Raw genomic sequence first — 24,459 nt, forward strand, 5'->3', positions numbered from 1 at the left:
ATAGTAAGTAAAAGAACCACTTACCCAGGCGAGCAATGTTATTTAAATCCAGCGACATGACAAGACATAGAAGTAAATAAAAATGTAGAAATCAATCTCCGTCAAAATTTTACCAACAGGTGTAAGCGATTTCATTACTAAATATTGAAATTACTCCATCAGCTGGATAGGAAGATTGTCAAACTAGGTTAGAAATTTTTTACATATATGGGTCATTCCGATTTGAAGTTTATATTATTTCTAAATACGAGTGACTAGGTACTTTGAATGAATGAGGAAATGTTAATCCGACTCCCAACATAGTAACAGTTCAAAACTGGGGGTATTGCAAGCAATATTCTTGGGCATTTTTACTCTCGTGCTTTTCAACTCATGCCGTCATTAAATTCATGATGTTCTGCACTGAGGTACATAATGTCTGTATAATCCTGATGGACTGTATTTGTAGTTCCTTGAAAAATAGTCAAAACTCGTCTTCATCAAATTCATCTTCATATTCATCCGAGATGTTTTCGGAACCTTGATCTGTTGTTAAAGATTCTTGTTCAGAGAAATGTTGATCCGGATTATGTCCTTTTTCATCGCTTGGTATTTCCTTATCAAAAGAGTTATTGTTTGAATTCGATGAATTAGTATTTCTACGGCTTGTTTGCGACTGCAGTTGACCCATTACTGGTCCCGATCCATCGTTATATACATTAACCGGTTGGACTTCTAGCGTCGAAGGCGTGCGGGCAGAAAGATGATCAAAAGTCAAAATACTATTTTCACTAGATGAATGTCTTTTCAAAGGCTGCTGGTTCTTTTGGGATAGTTCAGAATTATTAGAATATCCATTATTGTAAGGTGAATTAGTATTCATATCGAGATCAGAGTCTTGTACCTTGAGGACAGGAGATGATAACGGCGATCCCAGGTTCAGGTACATCCTTTGTCCAATATTATCAGGATCACTTTTTCTCCGAGGTGTCAACAACAGTTCCGTGTCATTGCCTTCCCGAGGCTCATGCACAGACAATCTATTTTTGTTAGTCTGGTTAGCAGTACCATTGGTTGTACTGTTCCTAATACCTTCGTTGTAAATTTCTTTCGATGGAGAGGTTGCCTTCTCAGAATCGTTGCTTAGATCAGAGAGTTCATCAAGGTCGGGAATTGGTTCTCGCCAGTAATTTACGTCGGTATACTTCTCATCATTGGCTCGATAGAATGATTTTTCATCATGCATTATGTTTGTTCCATACGGCGAACCCGGAGTTGTTGAAATACTCCGAGCATCTTCAGCGACAAATGGGTACTTTTTGACAGGCGGGAAGAAATGGTCTACAAGTTCATTAATATGGATGTAGGAACTTTTGTATCCTGCTAGCTCTAGTAATTCCATATGTACTTCCCCATCAGGGTTGATAGTGAAAATACGAGAACTTGGAATACCAACGGTTCTATACGACAAGGCATCTGTGATACGATTGCCAAAACCAGCAATAAAAGGAGTTGGCATCTCATCAGCATCATCTTTTCGGTTATTAGATTCTGGGAAATACAATGCCTTCATGTCTTTTAAACATGCGATTTTGAACACTTCAGGTTTCTTTAGAATAACTTCCCTTCGCAATGCTGCCATTGTTCTATCTGGCGAGAGAATAACCGGCCCAATGGGTAATGTACAACCATTTTGTACAATACTTCTTAGGTAAGATCTTGTGGAATCAGATTGTCCTGCCGTCCTGGCAGTTAAATACATGATGTTATAGCCGTTCCCTCTGATTTCTGTAAAAAGCTTCGCAACGCCAGGATGAGTCCAATCTTTACCAATCATGGTTAGGACGTGACCCAAGGCATCAGATTTAGTAATTGTACCGTCAATATCGGAAATCACAATTGGATCGTCCCACTTCCAATAGAAAAGTTTTGCTGTGATAATTGCTCGTCCCTTATCTACCGAGAATGTTAAATCGTTTTCACCATTCGACAAATCTAAACATTTCAACTGTTTGGACGTTAATCTGATAGTTTTGATAAAGTGTGTTGTTGCAGTTGCAGCCGATGGGACTTCAACTCTACTGTTATCGGTGCTAAAGGATGGTGTTCCTTCATTTGATGAGTAACCGAGGACCGATTGATGCTCGGAATACAAGGAGTCCGACGATGTCATAGGTGGAGAATTGGGAGGAGAAGTAGCCCAACATGGATCTGTTGGGTTCACTATCCGAATGTTTCCCTTTTCATCCTCCTTCACAAACTCTGACAAGTCTACATCTTCTCCAAGTTCATCGTACAACAGCTGTTTTAACAATTCATCAGTGTCGTTTACTTTATTTTTACTCGTTTTATAACCTTCAATATCAAGTAATAGATCTCCATTATTATCAACAGTGGATGGTATCTGTTTCTGTGTTAGCGTTTTAGTAATTCTTTGGATTGGTGTCGGTGTAGTTGGTCTCTCAATCTTTGAATCATTGATATCTAAAAAGTCGGGTTCTTCAAGGGCATCATCCTTTGTCGTTGGCTTGCTCTCAGGACTACTGGCAGCGCTAACAACAGGCGAAGATATCAATTCGTCTGGGATACCTTCCAAGTCAGCTAAAGTCTCAAACACGAAATAAGCCTCACCAGAATCTCCAAGCTTCATTGGGATGTCCGTTGATTGTCCGTTAACCAAGACCTCTACCTTCTTCTGAGATGGTTTTAAGATCTGAAACTTACCAAACCTAACATGAAATGGCGAGCATGCCAACTCGCCATCAGGGTGCTCTACCACTATAACATCTATTGCTCCGGATAATGTTGCTGGATTGATCGAAGACCATGTCTTCGATACAGAGTCAAAAGCTCTGCCCACGTATTGCATCTATTTCGAATATCGCGGATGGTCAGAACAAAGCCTCTGTGTCGTCTAGTTTATCAGACTATCTGCAAAGGCGCGTTTTGAAGTTATCTTTCCCCAATTAACCTATACCCGTTTTGTGACATTTCAATATTAGCTTCATTTCTTTAAATAACATCGTTTACACTTTTTCATTTTATTACATACATTTTCCAACGTTTATTCTAAACATTAAAGTATGCAGGAAAAGGAAGAATAGAGATGTTGAACAATTCAATGAGGTAGATGGATTTATAATTTGAAGAGTGATCGCCAGGTGAACAGGCAATACAGTTGCAATTATAACCCAGCAAAGGCGTCTTATAAGAATGTCTTTAATAATAAGAAATATGGAAAATGTATATACAAGGATTTCTTAAAGGGAGACTATGTTCAGTACGTCCTTATGTTAAGCTTAGCTACGAGGTGTATTCTTGGGAAAATCACCAGCAGATGAGAAAAGGAACCGAGTAGTTTATCTCTAATGATTCGTAAAGATAGATAATACTGATTAAAATGTGTAAAGCGCGCAATCACTTGCAATTGAGCGACGAGTTCATTTTATTGATGAGAGCAGCAATTTTGTACAGGAATAGTGATACAGTTGAATAAACAGTTGTGATTTGTCGAAGCGAGATTCATAAAGATGGTGGGGATAGTTTGTCAGGTGTTAAAGTTTCTTTTCATCTGAAAGCTTACTGTCCAAGGTTTTTAATGCAACTTGATATAATAGCAACATGATACTACTTTGTATACTTGTCCAAATAAATCTTGGTCCAACACCGCTGAATAATCCAGCGAGACCTTCTGTCTTGTAAACGGTCATCATGCCTTTCGTAATGGAATTTGTCAACGTTTGCTGCTTTAAATTCTGAGAACTATTTTCAGGGATATCTGGTAGCTGTGTCTGGATTCTTGTCTTTACAACATCTAATGGAGTTGTTATGATACCAGCAAGACCACCTGCAGCAGCACCGGTAATTATTTCGTTACTCAGAGATAAATCTTCATCAAACGTTTTATTCTCTACTGCGAATGCAAGTTGTCTAAATTTCTCATAAAATGCAAATTGTAACCCAGAAAACGGTAGATCCCGACTCAAGGTTGCTTTATAACCAAAGAATAAAGTTGGCCATCCTTCTCGCCTCACAATGGTTGTGACGGCATCTGTGAGGTTTTTGTAATTATAGCCGCTGCGGAAAAACGGGTTGTTATAACGGCCTTGCAATTGTAATCTGGTCTTTAACACTTCACTGGGCACATACACGAAACTACTAATGAAATCACCAAGGAACCCTGCAGTTAAGTGAGAGAAAGTTTCATTTATTCCCCATTCACCAATCATTTTTCTTTTGGTGTACTCGTAAGTAGCAAAGAAAATTGCCGCGCTGGGGAAGGATCCGAGCATTGCACCCGAGTAACCTCCGTATAAACCCTTGCGCAACCCTTCCTCCAGGATAATTGTTCTATAAGCACCAATCATGTTTTTATACTTCACTGTGCTTGGAGCACCTTGTTGTCTTGTCTTTACTGTATCCAATGAATGCATAGCAGAGTCACCTATGGCTCCTCCGATACCACCAGCCAACATACAATGCACAATTGGTGAATAGGCATTTTCTGTGGAATCTGCATTTGTTTTTCCACCGGATGGTGGAGGTACGGTCGATCCATGACGTTTTGATTGTTGTTGTGATTTAAGAATACCTTCACTTGGGTGGTCATGAGTTCCCACTACAGGAATAGAAGATGATAACGAAAACATCTGGCTGTAAATGTCACAGGATGTCACAGAATCAGTAATTCACTATTATTGCGTTAACAATTGTGTGTTTCTGCCCGTTGTAGTTCCTCGTTCGATCTTAAATCAGAGATTGTAACAATGAAGAAGATGCACAGCTGGCACTTAACGTTCTATCAAAGTATGAAAAGGACCACTCCTGATACTGAAAAAATGGCGGTTTCAACGTGTAGGAAACACCTTCTTCTTCAAGTTATGCGCTGCTAATTTCCGACCCTTCCGTTTCAAAGATTTCAGGTATCTCTATCACAGAATCACTATTGAATTCTAATTGGAAAAATTGCCTACAGTTGCTATATCAGAATGTATCCAAACAATAAAAGGCCACAGAGAAAATGTCAAGCTATTCGACAGTTCTCACAAGATAATGGCACTAGGCCTATTTGTTTTCTTAACTTTGCTTAATTTGGGAAACAAAGCCAGCACAGAGATTGAGTATCCACTGAAACGCCCTCAAAAAAGTCCACAAACGAACGACAAACAAGTATCAGACCGATTTTAGTTTCCCACAGTTACTAATTGTCGGCAATACCTCCCAAGGATGCTTTTCGGACTCTGGAAATAATGATGTGCTCTAGATTACTTCATGAATTTTATTAACTTTTCATTCAAAAATTGTAACATCTGAAAAATCGAAAAATGCTCGAAACTGAAAAAAAGTGTTAATGGTGCAAAGGTGTCTGTGTCTATGTTTGACTAAAGGAACTTTAAGAGAAATCGCTTCTATGCTTTATTATACGACCCATGCGATGAGATGAGATAAAATAATGAACATCGGACTGTAATCCTCTGGTTCTCGTTGATACTTCCTGGCCAATGTTTAATTGTTACAAGAGTCTACCGAGAAGTTTGGTTTTTCGAAGAGCATACCGGGTTTTAGCGATTGAAACGTCATGCGATGATACCTGTGTAGCGATTTTGGATCGTGGGACAAAGGATAGGCCAGCCGACGTGCTGTGCCATTTGAAGTCCACTTTAGACAGCGTAGAGTATGGCGGTGTTATACCGACCCGTGCGCATGAGCATCATCAGAAAAATATAGCATCAGTGGTCAAGTCTGCACTAAAGACCACGAAATCACAGAATAAGATCGATTTGGTATGTGCTACTAGGGGTCCCGGGATGCCAGGATCGTTATCTGTGGGACTAGACGTTGGAAAAGCCCTCTCTGTTGCATGGGACAAACCGTTCATTGGTGTTCACCATATGTTAGGCCATTTGTTGATACCGAGACTCGAGACTGATGGTTTGAAACCTCAGTACCCGTTTATAACGTTACTTGTCAGTGGTGGGCATACAATGTTGGTACTTTCAACTGATGTTGATAAACACGAGATTCTATGTGATACTATAGACATAGCTATTGGGGATTCTTTGGATAAGACTGCAAGGGAGTTGGGAATAAAAGGTAACATGATTGCTAAGGAAATGGAATCCTTCATAAACGAGGAAGATATCAATGTGGTAAGGGCAGGTATTACATCAGTAAAACCCATGAGATTGCCTACGCCACTAAAGAACCAGAATGGGAGGATGAACATGCAGGCTTTTTCATTTTCACCCTTTTTGACGGCAGTGAGACAGCATCTCTCACAACCCATCGGCGAATACACGGCGGAAGAAAGAAGATATATGGCTTATCAAGTACAGGAAAGCATCTTTAACCATATAATAACTAAACTCAACCTTGTTCTCAAGTTAAATTCTAAAAGGCTCTCCAATGTCAAACATTTTGTGTGTTCAGGTGGGGTGGGCGCCAATATGAGACTTCGTCATCGGCTAGAGACAGATTTGATACGTAATTTTGATTCTTTCCATTATCCAAAACTAGAGTACTGTACGGATAATGCTGTGATGATAGGATGGGCTGGAATTGAACTTTATGAGTCGCTTGGACTTACCTCAGATTTATCTGTTACACCTATCAGAAAATGGCCACTAACAGACATCTTGAATGTTCCTGGATGGATAATGAAAACTCAGTATTGACATCTTCAAATTTTGCAACCTCTGTATATATGTAATTCTTATAAGATGTTAGCTATGCTGTAATGAAATTAACAAATGGCAATTATTAGATTAAGACATCACCAAAGGTGAATGGTTAAATTCGAGTTGAAATGAAAAGTCCATGAGTGAGGTCCCTTGCAATTTGTTAGTTCTATCAAGTGTCTTTATTTAGAAAAGGTTCTGTAATGCCGAATTTTTTGATCAATTTCCGCCAGGTCGGTATATCCATCTGGAAAATGATATGGTTCTGCCTCGAGTCATTCCTCCTTTGTTTCTCTATTTCTCTTTCCCTGGAGTCATCTGGAAGCTGCTCTTTGATCCTAACAGCTGGGTATCCATCAGGATCATCCTCTAATACTAATCTTCCCTCTTTAATTAAAAAACTAGTATAGAAGAGATTTTCCACCGATTTTGAAAACGAGTTAGGGTCTATTATGTACTTAAAGAGATTGATTTGCTGCTCTCCTTCTTTTTCCTTCAACACCTTATAGCATTTTCTGACATGTGATGGAGTCGTTTCATCTTGACTTTCATTCAAAGACTCCTTCGTAACACGCTCTGCTGTTGACAATTCTGCAACTGGATCCCTAGCTCGAATTTCTCTCTGTTTTCGAACAGTCTTTTCGACATACAAAGGTCCCAGCATATGGTCTATCGTGAATGGAGTGAGACTTAAATTCTGATATAGAGTTCCCATCTTGAACCAGTTAAATTGATTGAATTCCGTATAATTGCCAAACTGACTCAAGTAATTAGAGCGCTTCTGTCGGGTTTTGAAAGCCGACACATCATCGTTATCCACTTCTGACGTTCGTTTATCCCCAAAATCATTTACTGGCTCGTGTGTTTCATCCGCAAGTTCCTCTTCTTCCACGCTACCGCCATATTCAGGTTCCGTCATACCTGTTACTTCTAAGTATTCCTTCAGCATGAACTTTTTGGCGCTATTCAAAATATCTTCTAACTTGATGAGCCGTCCAGATTCATCAAATTTCACAGTAGACATCGATAGACTTAGGAGTTCTGAAATTGTTTTCATTGCTTTGGAATCCTGCGCCAATACTGCGTTCTTGTTGACGTTTAGGCTTTGTAAATCTCCGAATAAATGCTCAATTTCATCTAGCCTTTTAGACATTACTCTGACATCACCATCTCTAGTCATTTGTAACCGATCATGCTGAACCTCATGCTCAAGAGCTCGGTATCGCTGTATAATATCAAATTCTTTACGCTCCTCTTCTTTATCAACTTTAACAGCAAATGCTTCAGTACGCCGCCTCTTTGACGATCTTCTATTCCCAACCTCTGACATAATCTTTCATTAGCATCCACAGAAAAGTGTAATAATACAATCACGTAGTCCAATCTAACGCTACTCTTTGTTTGACCTGAGTATCTTTCCAGATGCCTGATCTACGCGTTCTTCTCAAAGAACGTTATCTATTTTACGTTTCTCATTTGTATGATATTCATTATGGATCAAAAGTTTAAAAACCAACCTTAAAATCTGGTTAATACAATTCCAAGATTCACACATGCCATTCATGATCCAATAAAGCAGAAAAGACATATATTGACACAGAACTGTCGCAACCATGTCGGGTAGAATCAAACCTTTAGATGTGTCAGTTGTTAATAAAATAGCCGCTGGAGAAATTGTTATTGCTCCAGTGAATGCTTTGAAGGAGATGATGGAAAATTCCATTGACGCTAAGGCTACCATGGTCGATATTCTTGTGAAAGATGGTGGCATAAAGCTATTACAGATTACAGACAACGGATGTGGAATAGACAAAGATGACTTACCAATTCTCTGTGAGAGGTTTACCACCTCGAAATTGGAAGTTTTTGAGGATTTGAGTAAGATAGAAACTTTTGGTTTCAGAGGTGAGGCACTTGCATCAATATCACATATAGCTAGAGTGACCGTAACTACCAAGACAGAAAAAGATCAGTGTGCATGGAAAGCTTCCTTTTCTGAGGGCAAAATACTGGGCCAACCAAAGCCTGTTGCTGGAAAAACCGGAACCATAATTACAGTTGAAGACTTGTTTTACAATATTCCATCAAGACTGAAGGCGCTTAGGTCACCAGGTGAAGAGTTCAATAAAATATTAGACGTAATTGGTAGATATTCGATAAACAACAACAATGTGGGGTTTTCATGCAAAAAATTCGGTGATTCTAAAGTGGCATTGATGATAAAAGCTGACTTATCTACCAAGGACAGAGTACGAATTGTCTTTGGAGCTAATGTTTCTACAAATCTAATGGAACTAAATATTGACATCACGGATGATGTCCAGAGAAATGGGTTACTTTCTGCCTCGGGTTTTGTCACAAATCTCGATTTCACAAATAAAAAGCCAATTCCACCTGCATTTTTCATTAACGGAAGATTGGTATCATGCGATCCCATGAGACGTTCGTTCTATCAAATATACTCAAATTTCCTTCCAAAAGGGAACAAACCTTTCATATACTTCAGTTTAACGATAAAACCTCAGAATGTTGATGTTAATATACATCCCACCAAAAGAGAAGTTCGTTTTCTTAATGAAGAGGAGATAATCGATAGGCTTGCCATCTTGTTACAGGATAAATTGGCTTCCATAGACACTTCTCGTACCTTTAAAACGGCATCGTCTGTGTCCAATCCTTATCAGGTGCAACTTATAGGATCATCGAATGAATCTCAAGACTCTCCTTCAACAAACCTAAAGATGAAAAGACAAGAGAATAAATTAGTTCGCATTGACTCAAGCCAAGTTAAGATAACAAACTATTTACGTTCGACAAAATTTGAATTCGGAGCATCCAAAAACAAAACTAAGAAAATGAATATTGAAAAAATCGCCGATGACAATGATACGACTTTGCAAAACGATGGAATGGAAATCGAGAATGACATCGAAGCTTCATATGGCGATGAAACTTCAACACAACATACTACCCTAAGGAATAATACGTATTATATTGTTCCTAAACAAAGAGTGCAAGTGAATTTAACCAGCATAAAAAAACTCAAACAGGCCGTGGATGAGCAGAGCCATTCAGAACTTACAAACATTTTTGCTAACTTAACTTATGTTGGCATTGTTGACGAGACAAGGAGGTTAGCGTCTATTCAGTGTGATCTCAAACTATTCTTGGTTGACTACGGGAGCATTTGCAATGAACTATTCTACCAGATCGGCTTATCAGATTTTTCCAACTTTGGGAAAATCATGCTCTTTGATGAAGATGAAACTGAAGCCGGGTTCAACATTACAAAGATACTGGAAAATATTGACACCTTGAGAATAGAAACGATACAGGAGATTATCGAAAAGCTTACTAGTATGAAAGAGATGATGAATGAATACTTCTCTATTGAAATCGAGACAAATGACGGTGGTTGGAACAAGGCACGAATTAAGAGTATTCCCCTTTTACTCAAAGATTATAACCCACCGCTTTCAAAACTTCCTTTTTTCCTATATAGATTAGGGACACAAGTGAATTGGGAGGACGAGATGGAATGTTTGGACGGTATATTAAGACAACTCGCTTTGTTTTACATCCCTCCTATAATTGAAAAAATTCACGAAAATGATCCAGAACATTTGAGCAGTACATACGCTGCTGAAATGAATGAACTTACGGACACAATGGATCATGTTGTATTCCCAGTAATAAAAAGAAGACTTCTTGCCCCCAAAATTTTATTGAAGGACGTGGTTGAAGTTGCGAATCTTCCTGGTTTGTACAAGGTCTTTGAACGGTGCTAGCCGTCTCATATCAGATGTTAATACTGGCTAGTAATTTCTAATTGTTTTGGCGGCTCATTTTACCATTTATGTCAAGAGGATGACTGAGGTTGAATTCTCTTACAACTTCAAGAAAATCCGAACTAAGTGCCGGTGTATTTATGTCGATTTCAAGCTTATCTTTAAATGTTTCTTGATAATTAGCGTCTTTCAATGAACCTGATATGATTTCCAAATTTCTTTTCAGTTTAATAATATCTGTTTTCAGAACATACATTACTGGATGCACAAGCCGGTTTGCTTGATCAGTGATTTCTACTGATTTCCAAATGTGCCTTAGTTCTTCAAGTCGAGAAAGGTTGCTAAAAAAACAACTTATAACTGGTCGTAAGGGATCAAATAGTAATTTTAGAAGACCTACCGCATCATTACGGAGATCGCGTACCTCATCAGCCTCATGGAATATACAGTAAAAAGAAAAAAACCCGGCAATGACACATAAAATGTGCACGCAAAAGGGATGTGTAGTGTACTCAAAATAATCTTCTTTTAAGAAATTTGCTACCAGCGCTATTATACGTCTTGCTGGGCAACACAATTTCTGCAAACCGTTTGTTACTCCATATTGCATAAACTCATATCGCAATATTTTCCACATTACAAAGTTGCATTGTAATTTCAGGAAAAAGGACTCAAATTTCGTGTTAAAGGAAGCGTCGTTCGAGACGGATGTTTTTCTATCTAGAAGTCCGAGAAGTTCTTTCATTGCTTTCAATGTCTTCAATGATGGCTCTGATACTTCCAAATCGCGATCCAAACTGGTTATTTTCCACCGAAGGACTTCTAAATTACTCTCCACGTCATAAACATCTATGCTATCAATAGAACAGTGAGTAAATAAAGTTTTTCGAGTCAATGCAGAGCTATTGTCTGTATGTAATGCAATTATTTTGTTTGGACTAGATCTCATATAATCAACAGTTGATAAACGAAACCATATATTATGCATAGATAGTTTCTGAAGTCTAGTAGAACCTGAATCGTTAATTTTGAGTTTGAAATCTTTAATGCCCAGAACTTTTGCCAGATGTATGCAATGTACTAGAATGTTGTTTCCTAACGACGGATATATCTGTAGAAAATTTGTATTGCTTAGAATGAGAAAGATTTGCAGAGTTCGGACATCCGGGGGTAGTGTGAATATTGTTCTGAGAACTTTATTGAGCGTGTGTCTTAGACAGTAATCAAATATTTCATACTTTTTTTTCAGTTCGTCAACGCCTTCGTTACTCTCAGAGAAATCCAATGGGTACTTTTCAATTGCATCGATATCAACTAATGATAAAATGCTTTTGGCAGGCATATAATAAATGGTCATTACTATAACTGACCTTAACACCAAATCCCACAAAATCTGATCCGCAGATTTCTTGAAAGTTGTTTGTCGTGTGGTTGCTTCTTCATTTTCTAAGTTTATATTCATTGATTCATATTCATTCCAATACCGTTCCATCTGGTAAGGAAGTTCACTTATATCTGTAAAAAAACCAAAGTAAAGCCAGCCAAGCCGCTCTAAAGAATGATCTAATATTTTGAAGATACTTTCTTTTGAAAAGAGGCATTCATATCCATAGAAGTCTTTCGTGTTATTATACTCAGAAACATCAAGAGGAAAAGCGATGCCCATATACACTCCCTGCTGGCACTGGCCAAGAGTGTCATGTATCCACAATCTTTCGTACTGATTCCAGATATTGAATAACTTCTTATCATATAGGTTGACATCATCAGCCAGTCTTGCACGCTTCCTTGATCCATTGTCATCATATTCACAAAGCTCCGTTACATTTCTTTCTATACAATTTTGACAAGCTGGTAAACTTCTATCACACTTTACTTTTCGAGCCTGACAAAAGGTGCAAGGATGCTTGCCTTTTGTTAAGGAAATCTTTGGTTTGCTCATATCACAGATTGTCGTAGTTTGATTCAATGTCCTTACCTTTCGGCTGAGAGCTAATGTTTACGTATGTTACCGGATCCTTGAGTTTCTAAATGCTGTAAATAATGAAGATCACTGTTTTTCTTTTTCATTATGTAAACATAAACACCAAACGCTAGGAATAATTAGTATGAACTAACGACCGTTATCTAACAATGTTTTTTTATGAAAATTCTGTTATGTGTGGGATATTTTATTATATTTTACATTATCTCGTTCTTAAAGTATGCCAGAGATTAATGCCGTGTTGAAAAGAGCGTTTATCTATCTCGGATCTCAATATTCTGTTCAGTTTTCAGGAGCGAAATTGTTAGTCGTGAAACTAATGCCAGGCACAGCTGACTAGCACTACTCAATGAAGTTTTAAAGGTTACATAGTTGATTCATCACAAAATCTTGTATATAAGGGCCGTTTTCTTCAAATATTACCAAAGAAAGGCAAATACATAGACAACATCATGCAAAGTGGAGGGTGTCGGGTAGGGTAAATCGTAATAAAACGTCGGTGCTGTTAATTGATATTCGTGTCCTTTGTCTCTTTAATTGGTACTTTTGTAATTCGCTGTCTACACTATTCACAGCTTTGCAATATTTACGTGAACAGCTTTTGTTTGCAAATAAGAGTCAACACCGTTACGCCCCAATTCACGACCAATACCGGACATTTTGAACCCACCAAATGGAACAGAAATTTCTTCGTCATTGGAAGAATTGATCCAAACGGTACCTGCCCTAATATCGCGAGCAAATTGTGCTGTTGTTCGGGCATTTTCAGAGAAAACACAAGAAGCCAAACCGTAAGAGGAGTCATTTGCCAACTTGATGGCTTCCTCATAAGTTGAAAATGATGCCACAACACCCACCGGTCCAAAAATTTCTTCTTGAGAGAGTTTCGAAGAGTTTGGAACATCTGAAAATATAGTAGGTGGGATAAAATAACCCTTAGAAGGATATTCGGCAAACTCCTTGAAGCCTAGTTTCTCAGAGGCTTTACCATGTTCAACATAGGATTGGATACGATCATATTGGACTTTTGAAATAACAGGCCCTAGAGTACAGTCTTTATCGAAAGGATCGAATTTAGCTCCGAACTTCCAGTTTGATTTAGCGTATTCTTCAAATTTAGTTAAAAACTCTTCGTAAATATCCTCGTGGACGTAGATCCTCGAGTTTGCTGTACAATTCTGCCCTGAGTTATAGAAGATACCTCCAGCAACCCAAGGAATGGCTTCATCAAGGTTGGCATCAGCAAAAATTAGACATGGAGACTTACCACCGCATTCCAAAGTAACAGCTTTCAAGTTTGATTGGGCAGCAAGTGACATGACTTTTTGTCCAACAGCGGTCGAACCAGTAAACGCAATCTTGTCTATGTCAGTGTGGCTAGCCATTGCAGTTCCCGTAACGGAACCATAACCTGGTAAGATATTCAACACACCTGGAGGAAAGCCAGCCTCTTTGACAAGTTGTGCGAAGTAAAGCAAAGACAAAGAAGTGTTCTCTGCTGGCTTGATAACAATAGTGTTACCAGCAGCCAAACACGATTGGATTTTCCAGCTAGCCATAGCCAAGGGATAATTCCATGGAACAATTTGTGCAACAACACCATAAGGTACCTTCATGGTATACGCATACTTGTCTTGGTTTAATGGAATATATTCCCCTCCGGTGAACTTATCAGCACCGCCAGCATAGTAACGAGTTAATTGCAAGATTTGTTCAAGATCAGCAAGACTATTAGAGTGGTAAGGCTTCCCCGAATCTAACGTCTCAATCGCAGCTAGCAATAACTTATCTCTCTCAATCAAATCAAATAACTTCGACAAAAGAATTCCTCTCTGTTCGCCTGATGTCTTGGACCAATTGTTTTCAAAAGCATCTCTTGCTGCTGTAACAGCACTATTGACATCTTTTTCAGAAGCTGCAAAAAAAGAGACAATCGATTCCTCAGTACTTGGGTTGATGCTTTCAATTTTCTTACCGTCACTGGACTTGACAAACTCGTTGTTGATGAACAACCCCAATGGCTGCTCATATGTAATGTTCAACTGTGGAATGTTAACCGTTTCGTACAATGACATGATTTTCTTATCTTTTGTGTTCTCCACGGAAGTGTAAACAATATTTCAACCACCTATGGTATTAGTAAGTAATGACCAGGTGCTAAACAATAAATCAACATAAAGTGAGTAAAATATTCTACATATTGAAACTTTTCTTTCATTTTTTCTTCCTGTCATTTTATGCAGCAATGAGAGATTTGATGAATTATCCTTTAATCTGTTTGTCTTTTTTTAAGGGAAACTCCTAAGCAAAACCTTAAAAGTCTTCAAGTGACAGCAAAAAAGTGGAAAAAAAACTACAGAATGGTTTCCTTATCAAAGTATGAGATACATAATTGATCCTCCTTCGTATTGCCGTCTTACCGTTATTTCAGTAGAGGTAAACTAATACAAGCTTTGATCCGCTTGTATACTCCTGGGACAACTGTAATCATCGTGTATCGAAAAAATGCAGGGAAATGCGATTACATAATGTCTCCAAACGTGTACTTTTTTATATTCTTCTCTTTGCAATGTTGCCCCACAACAAAACACGTGACATGATAGAAGGCACCCGGCGCATAAATTACCTTATTCGGCGCGTGGATTCGAATAACCGAGATTTGATAGTATAATATATCTATTACCCGGAGAAAGATGCACATACGCAACCGTATGCCTAAATAGGAATTATGAATCGCTAAGACAAGATTGATTGTTCCACAAGCGGTATAGGGCCGCAAAAAACTAAGCGGGCTGTATTTACCCGGACCTGATGTCTTGCGAAAAACTATGATAAGGGAAACTCAATCCGGACAAATTCCGATCTGATACCCTTAACAGAAGTGAAGCGTAGCACAGACACCGCTTAGCAATTGCAAAATGATAGCTTAATTCGAATGGACCTCGTTTGTAGAGGAAATTTAATCGGTTTCCAATGCGCAGTTGGAAAAGAATAACCTCTTATCAGGCTCTCTATTGGGAAATGGTAAAAAAATAGTGTGCTTCAATTATTGGAAATCTTGACCAAGTTATAGCGTAACTCATAGATATTTACAAGATTTTGTACAACGGTTTATCTTGTTCGTGTTGCATCATTTTTTCCTTTGCCTCTCCATTTCTGGTGTTAAAGCCATTCTATGAGCCTAGTGAAGAATCAATATCGTATGTAGTTTAACAAATTTACTAGTTTACTAGTTCTTATCTCTCCCCGCCGTTTGTATAAAAGGTGAATGCAGTTTCAATACATGGCTGACATTGATGTTGAAGTCTATATCTTAATTTAGGTTTAATGTTAGGTTAAAAAAAAAGGCTAACGTAGGATATTGACTGATCTTCTTAGAAATTAAACTAAGTTCCAGAAGTAGAAGCTTTATCATCCGTTTCATCAACAATAAAAGAAGAATGTCCTTTACCAGCATCAAACTAGCAGATGGTACTGAGTACCAACAACCTTTAGGTTTATTCATTAACAATGAATATGTTGAAGCACATGGTTCGGAGACTTTAACATCATATAACCCAAGTTCTGGTGAAGAAATCTGCAAAGTTCAATGTGCAGACCCAAAGATTGATGTCGATTTGGCTGTTAAGGCTGCAAGAGACGCTTTTCCTGGTTGGAAAGCGACTCCAGCTATAGAAAAGAGAGACTTGTTCTACAAATTGGCCGGCTTGTTGGAAAGAGATATTGACATATTAAGTAAAATCGAGTCCCTGGACACTGGAAAGCCAATTGCCAACAATGCCAAGTACGACATACTAGAAGTGGTTGAGGTCTTAAAGTACTATGCTGGATGGATCGATAAGGCAGGTGGTCAATCTTTCGCTCCAAGCAGTGAAAAGTTAGCTTATACTTTACATCAGCCATTAGGCGTGGTTGGATGTATTATCCCATTCAACTATCCATTGGCTATGATGTCTTGGAAATGGACTGCTATCGCCACTGGGAACACAACTGTTTTTAAATCTGCGGATCAGACTCCATTATCCATCCTATATTTCGCCAAATTGGTGAAGGAAGCAGGGTTCCCTGCAGGTGTTTTCAATGTCTTATCCGGTACAGGTGCCTCTGTTGGTAGTGCCATTGTTAAACACACTGGTGTAGACAAGATTGCATTCACAGGTTCCACTGCAGTTGGTCAAATTATCCAACAACAATCTGCAGTAAACTTGAAACCTATCACATTGGAATGTGGTGGTAAATCTGCGAACATGATCTTTGAAGATTGTGATTTAGAACAGGCCGTGAAATGGAGTGCATGGGGTATTTTCAACAATATGGGTCAAATCTGTTCCGGTACTTCAAGAGTCTTCGTGCAAGAATCTATTTACGAGGAATTTGTAGCACAATTGGCTGACCATGTCAAGAAAACTTATATCGTGGGTGCTCCTTCAGATGATGCCGTCATCGTCGGACCTCAAGTCTCCAAAAAACAACAAGAACGTGTCCTTGAATACATTAAGATCGGTATCGAAGAAGGATGCAAAGTGCCATTGGGTGGTCTTGGAGCACCTGAGCCAATTGCGAATGATCCAGCATTAGCTAACGGTTACTACGTCAAGCCAACCATTTTAGCAGATGTCAAAGCGTCGTACAGAATCGCCAAGGAAGAAATCTTTGGTCCCGTCATAGTCGTAGGCTCTTTCAAGGACTACAAAGAAGCTTTAGACATTGCCAACGATTCAGACTACGGTCTTGGTTCGGCAATTTTCTCAAAAGACATCGTAACATGTCACAAATTTGCCCAGGACGTGGAAGCAGGTATGGTCTGGATCAACTCTTCTAACGATGTTGACATCAACGTCCCATTCGGTGGTGTAAAAATGTCCGGTCATGGCCGTGAATTAGGTGAATACGGTTTAGCTAACTTCACTAACGTTAAATCAGTTCATGTTAACCTAGGAAGAAAGTTGTAATTTTTGTAAGTATAGTATGCCAATTGCATTATGTATTACATTTATCCAAACCTAAAAATACGATAAAGAACATTCGCCAAACACTACAATATAAAGGGTTATCACTCTACAATATGGGGTTATACCGCCTAGTTCAGGAATCACAGGTAACTGATGCTTTCTCAACGCCTCTACCCAATATCGACTAAGCCTGATCCACTAGTCAACAATCACATACACTCCTTACACCACATACAGAGCGGGTCATCCGATACGACAATCCTTGAATCAATGGCAAGGTTTAAGAAAACAAATGCAGTTTACCTACTGAGTTAAGATAATGTGACAAGAAAGATTAAGACCACTTTGTTACGAGTTTCGGATCAACTACCGTAAGAAAACACCAAACAGTAGATTGGAATATTTTTTTGTGTGAAAGGTTACTCAGCTATATTTAGTTCTTTGCAGGAAGCTCAGATTTCTGGACTGCTGGTTTTCCCTGTAACATTATTTGATTTTGGTTTCGGCTTTATTTTTGTGCATCTAGTTCTGATCAGGTTTGAAGAAACGAGCGTGGTTATACTACTTTTGAAATCGGTCCTCAGTACTCACTGCAAGCCAACTGATTAGTGAATTATACTATCGTTCTCTCAGGATAACTTATTTTGCATATTTGGTGATCTTTTAGGTCTGTTGCTTGCGCATTTTCAGTTGAATTCAGGAAATAAGCCACTGTGAACAATCCCTTTATTCGCCTTTTGAAAACAGAATCGAATCCATATATTGGACTATCATTATTGTCATTAAATAATTGAAGCCATGGATAATTTTGACTATAACCAACCGGATTTCCCACATTTCCAACCAGAATTTGATCCCTCAAACACATTTTTGGGAGATCAGGAACAGCTTCAAGACAAACGAATTAGTTCAGGAGAGTCCGGATATGGCAACCAATCTGGTACTTTAATGAATGCCTCGGACGGAGTTGAGATGTTTCAAGGAATACCTTCAACTCTAGCTAATGAGCACAATACACAGGTAGAACATGATGACGATCATGATTCAAATCATGAAACGCATCACTCTTCCTCCTCTTCTAGCAAACCAAAATCTAAGAGAACAAGAGCAACTGGTGAAGCTCTAGAGATTCTTAAACGTGAATTTCAACTTAATCCAAGCCCCAACGCGCAAAATAGGAAAAGAATATCAGAGATGACGGGGCTTCCTGAGAAAAACGTGCGGATATGGTTTCAAAACAGAAGATCAAAGTATAGAAAATCAGATAAACGTATGAACGGGCCAGGAGCCACTGACAACACAACTCTAGTTTCTAGTTTCGAATTCGACAAAATTCCACTTGCAATAAATTCCAGCTATTATTTCATTGACATTTCTTCTCTTACCGTGGGTTCATGGAAACGTCTTAAGAGCGGTAATTTAAGAAGTGATTCACTACCACAAATACAAAAGCTATCAAATCTTTCACCAATTTCCATCAATACAATAATGGCTAACGCTACAGATCTCATGGTACTGATATCAAAGAAGAATTTTGAGATTAATTATTTTTTTAGCGCTATTGCTAATAACACAAAGATATTGTTTCGTATTTTCTTCCCCATAAACACAGTGGTTAACTGTTCGTTATCATTGGATAACACTGAATCGTTGAAAGGTGATGCTAAAAATTCGAATTCTCCTTCGAGCTTGGATGGTAATAATGATACAAACTCTTCCAAACTTGCCGAGTTGAGATTATCGCTTTCTAAATCTCCCAAATTTGCAGTATATTTCTCAGAAACAATCGATGATGCTTCGAGTAATCAATGGTCGATTTGCGAAGATTTTTCCGAAGGAAGGCAAGTAAATGATGCTTTCATTGGAGGCTCTAATATACCCCACGTTCTAACCGGATTGGACGAATCATTAAAATTCATGAATTCTTTGATTCTTGATATGAACAGTACAGAACATTTCCCACCCACAACTCAACTCCAACATGGCATAATGCATTCTATGCCCCCAACTGATACGCAGTCAACAGCATTAAGATTTAATGATGACCCCAACCTAATAGCACATGATACATCAGCAAATCCTTCTCATAATAGTCAATCGTCATTTTTAACAACAAATGATAATTTTACCTCTATGACTTTTGATAATTTTTCTTCCAACATCCCTAAGACTCCTGATTTCCTAAATTCTACTAATCTCCAGGAGGGTCAAAGCATGTCTACCTTGCTTTTCCAGGATCAACACCCAAACGGATCAAGCCATTGAATTTTTTTGTTAATGCATCATACTATTTCATACTTTCTACGTGACCAATTATGGATTGATATATCGCTCTCAGAAGTGCATTGAAAATGGCCATTATTGCCGGATCAACACTATGATATAAACCTTGCTAACTTTGCTGCCATTACATCATGGGATTATTCTGTAATACCTCTGTAACTTAATATTTTCTTAATTGTCAATAATTTAACCCATTTCCATGTTTTATTGATCCTCTACTTTCATTTATCCAATTGTATATATAATACTTTACGTAGTTGCTACAAACTGATTTGCTATAGTGTTGTCTTCAACATTATGCTCTTCGTCTTCATCTGCCGAGTAGTTCGGTGGCTCTGCTGGAAGAGAATGCATTGTAATGGACTCTACAGGAATATCGCTTGCGACAGATGTGCTGAATTCAAAACCTGGTGGTGGCGGTAAAATGTTACCAGATTGATCTGTAATTTGTTCGTTTATCGAGTCACTTGTAATACTCTCGCTGTCAGAGACATCATCTTCAAAAGCGCTCTCTAACAAAACATCCTGATCATAATCTTCGTAAGATGGTGGAGGTAATTTTATGCCAGCATTTTTAGAGTATCCCCACTTTTTTACATTTGCTTCGATGTAAACGAAACCATATGTTCCGAAATTAACGTGTATTTTACAAGGAATGTTGGAGCCCACAATTGGGTAAAGATATTTTAGTTTCCATCCCTTTATGTGGCCACCGACTTTCTTCTCATTTAACTTTTTACCATTGTGAGTGAAAAATATCGTACCGCTTCTTGTTCTATACCCAATGCCGATAACATCACCCTTTTCAAACCTAGGGAACAGGGTCTGTAATTCTGCCGACATTGGAAACGATGAGTTCATCCTTCTACAACCATCGCTATCATAGGAAATCGAATGATGATGCCGTCCAGGTAATCTGAAATATGGGTATGGTGACGTCGAAAGCCCAATGGAAATCATCTCGTTATCACTTAGATGGTTTTTACCTTGATTCAATTCAAATATTTTACATTCGTAATAGTACACTTTATTCAACCTTGGTATTGGTAAAGTGGTCATCACAGACGCGTCATAACTGAAATTTAGAAATGTTAATTCTGTTCGTTCTTGTATCATAACTGTATCATTAGGAAGGTTGGGATCAGCTTGAAACTCCCACGCAGCTGCACCTTCTTCTTCAATAAATTGCAAGGTTTGTTCGTTCACTATCGGATCTGGTATTACTTCTTCTCTATTCTCGGGATCGTTTGGTAAATATGGAACGAGAAGTGGAGGATTCTGTTTCACATATTCTTCTCCTTGCTTATAATAGAACTGTTCTTTTGGAGAAAGATTTTGTAGAAATTCTTTCACTTCACTTTCATCATCCAAATATCTATCCTCAGAAAGATCTGATTGTCCGCCATTCATAGTCCCTTCTTCATGTAAAGAAATCCTTGCAGTGAACAAACGTTTTACCAGCCACCTTGTCACAAAGTACACAAGAATCGACAGCAGATACGATAAAAACATGAACATCATAGTGAAAACTATCAAGTCCATATCGACGTCTGGATCAGAAGGCCCTTCTGATACATGTGCAGAGTCACCATGATGCTTGTGTGCCATTTTTGACTTGTGGCCATGCCTCGCTACAAGACTCAAATTCATTACGATATTTCCGCACAGTGTTATGGTGGAATGTAACTCTAATTCAAAAATTAGGAACAGTGAATAGACGTGTTAAACTGAGTCTCTTAAACCAAAAAAAGAAAATAGAAAACAGGGAATTCTTGCTGATACTACTGGTCCACTTCTTTTATCAACAATATCTTGTTTTGATAATACAAATAGTCTTCCTGATATTCAGAACACCCTTTCTGGCTCAAAAACCAATGAATAAACCGATTATAAAAAACGACTCGGATTCCAAATGTTATAGATTTTGATGAAAGCTGAAAAGAGGAGCTTTATACGCTGTTGCTCGCACTGTTTTCTGATCCCAGACCAGTTCTTCTTTCTTGTTCGTTATAAGAAATTGAGTAAGTTGCGCCTCCTTTATCCAAAGTTTTAATTCTTTTATTTTTTTTTTTTACAAAATGTTCTGTAGATGCCCTTCAGAACTTTTTATATTACCTTAAAAAGCCTACTTATTGCAAATCACGAAAATTTGACAGGTATATCAATGTTATGCAGGCATCTGTGCTTCTTCCACTTTATTCACAACTACCTACAGTTTAGTACTTGGTCCCTTTACTGTCATTTCGCGGTGGAAAGCAAATACTTGGAATAAAAATATTATGCCTCCTGCAAAGGTAACCTCATGAAATCATATGCGCAAGATTTTCTTCACAGCTGGTATTGACACACTAAATGCTAGAAACAGACACTTTCAAATAACTTACTTGTCATCCAAAAAGAATGGCTACCGAAGAATGAGACGGCCGTGTGATTTCTAGACAGGCAGTTCGCATAGTGTCTTTAATATACCTCAATAAGGCTACAAAAATGTCTTTTTTGACACTTTATAATAAAAGCTTTGTTATATTGATTTGCTACAACTACTAATCAGTAAGGGTGGTGCATGTCAACAGTAAAATGACACATTTATAGCCAACTTAGGTATATTTCCTGTCGTGTTGACGTTCAGGTTTACAAAATTCCCATTAACCCTATTTTCCTGCTTTCCTTCCGGTTGCCTTGAAAATTCCGAAAAGAAATTGTTGCGGAATAACTAGATAATCCGAGATCAGTTAATCGGACATAAATAATCTTAACGGCCCCGGGTGAATAGTAATTACATTGCATGATTCTGTATGATAATGCCTTGAAGTTCAATATAACACATTTCGGACAGTCCGCTGGTTTAACATTCAACTGTAAAAAAGAGAAAGCGGAATATCTTTCTCCCCTTTTTTTTTCCCTTTATTATTGATCTTGGCGATCACGCAATTAGAAACCAGTATTTTAGATTCAACACAGCTCTTTGTTTGTCCCTTTATCAGTATCGTTTAATTATCGCATGATGCGAGATTTTTTTTGGAAAACTCGAATGCACTAGGCTTTGGAAGTGTCCATAGCAGTATAAAGTTATGTCTTTCTGATTTAATGGTCGTATCCGATGGCGGGTATGCGTTCTGTCATTGTATTTAATCGGAAAGATAATTGAAATCCAACATATTCTATAAGTGGCACATATTCTATAAGTGGAACACAATTAATACAGAGGTTACAGGAAATAAAGGCAGTACTAAAAAATGTGGATATTATGAGGCGTTAAAGTGCGACATATACTTTGGGCGTTTTCAGTGACATGTCTTTTTGAATATTTCTTTGCGGAGGAAGTATATAAACGAAAGATTTCTCGAAGGAAAAACAAAATAGCTTGAACTTGGAAAGTATTGTATATCGAGTAAAAGTGCATTTAATGATAGAGATATCATTAATCGTCTATTAGAAATTACATCAACACAGCAAAAGACATGACTAGTCCATCTGGAGAATTTCCAAGTCTAAAATTGAATACCGGTGCATCAATCCCGCAGCTCGGTTTCGGCACATGGCCATCAAGTCATGCCGATGCGTACACTGCTGTTATCACTGCCTTGAAAACTGGTTACAGACACATCGATGCTGCCGCAATGTATGGAAACGAAGCTGCAGTTGGAAAAGGTATCAGAGATTCTGGTATTCCAAGAGAGGAGATCTTCGTTACCACCAAGCTATGGAATACTCAACAAAGAGATCCAGCAAGTGCTTTGGATGAGTCTTTAGAACGGTTGGGTTTGGACTACGTGGATTTGTTCTTGATACATTGGCCGGTTCCATTAAAGCCAGTTGGCGGTCCAGAAAATCTCTTGAAATACCCAACTCCAGGAATTAAGCCACAGATTGACACTGAAGATTGGAGTTTCATCAAGACCTGGGAACTGATGCAAACTTTGCCAAAGACCGGAAAGACCAGAGCCGTTGGTGTCTCCAACTTTTCTATAAAGAACCTCGAGGATCTGTTGAACTCTAGTCCTGATGTATTGGTTCCAGCTGTAAACCAATTCGAAATTCATCCTCAATTGCCCCAAACTGAATTAATTAACTACTGTAAATCGAAGGGTATAGTTGTTGAAGCATACTGTCCTTTGGGCTCTTCTTCTTCCGCTATGTTATCCGATCCAACTATCGCAGAAATCGCCGATAAATACCATGTAAAACCAGCAAATGTTCTGATCAATTGGGGTATTTCCCGTGGCTATTGTGTGCTACCAAAATCCTTCACTCCGGCTAGAATCGCTTCCAACAAAACACCTGTTCATTTATCTCGAGAAGACACAGAAAGGATTACAAAACTATCCGAGACTTTAGGCGTTAAAAGATATGTTCATCCAGACTTTGAACCATACCCTCTGTTTGAATAGAATTGATATGCAGTTAAGTAATCTTAGAATAAGTATTGTATGTATACCAAATTGAAACTCTGCCGCCCTGTTTAGTTTAAAGGTTTCTGCATTACAATAATGCATGTTTTAAGGTATCCGGGAAACAGTACAGAGTAACCCGTACAAAAAAATTAAGGTTGTTCCGAATCTCGAGAAACTTTGTCCCCTTATGATGCTGCAGGCAAAACACTGTCGATCAATCTCTAAAACACGTCTATTCTATTACGGTGAAAAATTTCAGAGCAAAAAGCTGCTGCTATTGATAAAACTATACATATTGATTAAACTGTAAATGAGTAATGTCATGACAAGAATACGGTACTTACGAATTCTGCAAAGTAAAAGATTCGTTTACTGTATGAACTGACAATGAAGTACTGTATT

General features: G+C 38.3%; 11 protein-coding genes across 11 annotated transcripts; 5 read left to right on the forward strand and 6 right to left on the reverse strand.

Annotated features, from left to right (window-relative positions):
* Positions 1–463: 463 nt before the first annotated feature.
* On the reverse strand, positions 464–2,848 carry PAH1 (phosphatidate phosphatase PAH1; the record flags this gene model as incomplete). Its single annotated transcript, XM_453500.1, has 1 exon — positions 464–2,848. The coding sequence occupies one exon, from the start codon at positions 2,846–2,848 to the stop codon at positions 464–466; it is 2,385 nt and encodes a 794-aa protein (XP_453500.1).
* Positions 2,849–3,533: 685 nt separating this feature from the next.
* Positions 3,534–4,628, reverse strand: MME1 (Mme1p; the record flags this gene model as incomplete). The annotated part of the gene is made up of 1 exon (XM_453501.1): positions 3,534–4,628. One exon carries the CDS (start codon positions 4,626–4,628, stop codon positions 3,534–3,536), a length of 1,095 nt encoding a protein of 364 aa, XP_453501.1.
* An 852-nt stretch (positions 4,629–5,480) lies between these two features.
* Positions 5,481–6,653, forward strand: QRI7 (putative N(6)-L-threonylcarbamoyladenine synthase; the record flags this gene model as incomplete). The annotated part of the gene is made up of 1 exon (XM_453502.1): positions 5,481–6,653. The coding sequence occupies one exon, from the start codon at positions 5,481–5,483 to the stop codon at positions 6,651–6,653; it is 1,173 nt and encodes a 390-aa protein (XP_453502.1).
* Positions 6,654–6,828: 175 nt separating this feature from the next.
* NSE4 (Smc5-Smc6 complex subunit NSE4) lies at positions 6,829–7,986 on the reverse strand (the record flags this gene model as incomplete). The annotated part of the gene is made up of 1 exon (XM_453503.1): positions 6,829–7,986. One exon carries the CDS (start codon positions 7,984–7,986, stop codon positions 6,829–6,831), a length of 1,158 nt encoding a protein of 385 aa, XP_453503.1.
* A 283-nt stretch (positions 7,987–8,269) lies between these two features.
* MLH1 (mismatch repair ATPase MLH1) lies at positions 8,270–10,444 on the forward strand (the record flags this gene model as incomplete). Its single annotated transcript, XM_453504.1, has 1 exon — positions 8,270–10,444. One exon carries the CDS (start codon positions 8,270–8,272, stop codon positions 10,442–10,444), a length of 2,175 nt encoding a protein of 724 aa, XP_453504.1.
* Positions 10,445–10,481: 37 nt separating this feature from the next.
* On the reverse strand, positions 10,482–12,386 carry CEP3 (Cep3p; the record flags this gene model as incomplete). The annotated part of the gene is made up of 1 exon (XM_453505.1): positions 10,482–12,386. One exon carries the CDS (start codon positions 12,384–12,386, stop codon positions 10,482–10,484), a length of 1,905 nt encoding a protein of 634 aa, XP_453505.1.
* Positions 12,387–12,997: 611 nt separating this feature from the next.
* KLLA0_D09999g (uncharacterized protein) lies at positions 12,998–14,503 on the reverse strand (the record flags this gene model as incomplete). Its single annotated transcript, XM_453506.1, has 1 exon — positions 12,998–14,503. One exon carries the CDS (start codon positions 14,501–14,503, stop codon positions 12,998–13,000), a length of 1,506 nt encoding a protein of 501 aa, XP_453506.1.
* Positions 14,504–15,868: 1,365 nt separating this feature from the next.
* On the forward strand, positions 15,869–17,380 carry KLLA0_D10021g (uncharacterized protein; the record flags this gene model as incomplete). The annotated part of the gene is made up of 1 exon (XM_453507.1): positions 15,869–17,380. The coding sequence occupies one exon, from the start codon at positions 15,869–15,871 to the stop codon at positions 17,378–17,380; it is 1,512 nt and encodes a 503-aa protein (XP_453507.1).
* A 798-nt stretch (positions 17,381–18,178) lies between these two features.
* On the forward strand, positions 18,179–19,645 carry PHO2 (Pho2p; the record flags this gene model as incomplete). The annotated part of the gene is made up of 1 exon (XM_453508.1): positions 18,179–19,645. One exon carries the CDS (start codon positions 18,179–18,181, stop codon positions 19,643–19,645), a length of 1,467 nt encoding a protein of 488 aa, XP_453508.1.
* Positions 19,646–19,912: 267 nt separating this feature from the next.
* EAR1 (Ear1p) lies at positions 19,913–21,313 on the reverse strand (the record flags this gene model as incomplete). Its single annotated transcript, XM_453509.1, has 1 exon — positions 19,913–21,313. One exon carries the CDS (start codon positions 21,311–21,313, stop codon positions 19,913–19,915), a length of 1,401 nt encoding a protein of 466 aa, XP_453509.1.
* Positions 21,314–23,124: 1,811 nt separating this feature from the next.
* Positions 23,125–24,054, forward strand: KLLA0_D10109g (uncharacterized protein; the record flags this gene model as incomplete). The annotated part of the gene is made up of 1 exon (XM_453511.1): positions 23,125–24,054. The coding sequence occupies one exon, from the start codon at positions 23,125–23,127 to the stop codon at positions 24,052–24,054; it is 930 nt and encodes a 309-aa protein (XP_453511.1).
* Between the last annotated feature and the right edge of the window lie 405 nt (positions 24,055–24,459).

Source organism: Kluyveromyces lactis (assembly GCF_000002515.2).
Source record: "Kluyveromyces lactis strain NRRL Y-1140 chromosome D complete sequence".
In the NCBI taxonomy this organism is placed as follows: Eukaryota; Fungi; Ascomycota; class Saccharomycetes; order Saccharomycetales; family Saccharomycetaceae; genus Kluyveromyces; species Kluyveromyces lactis.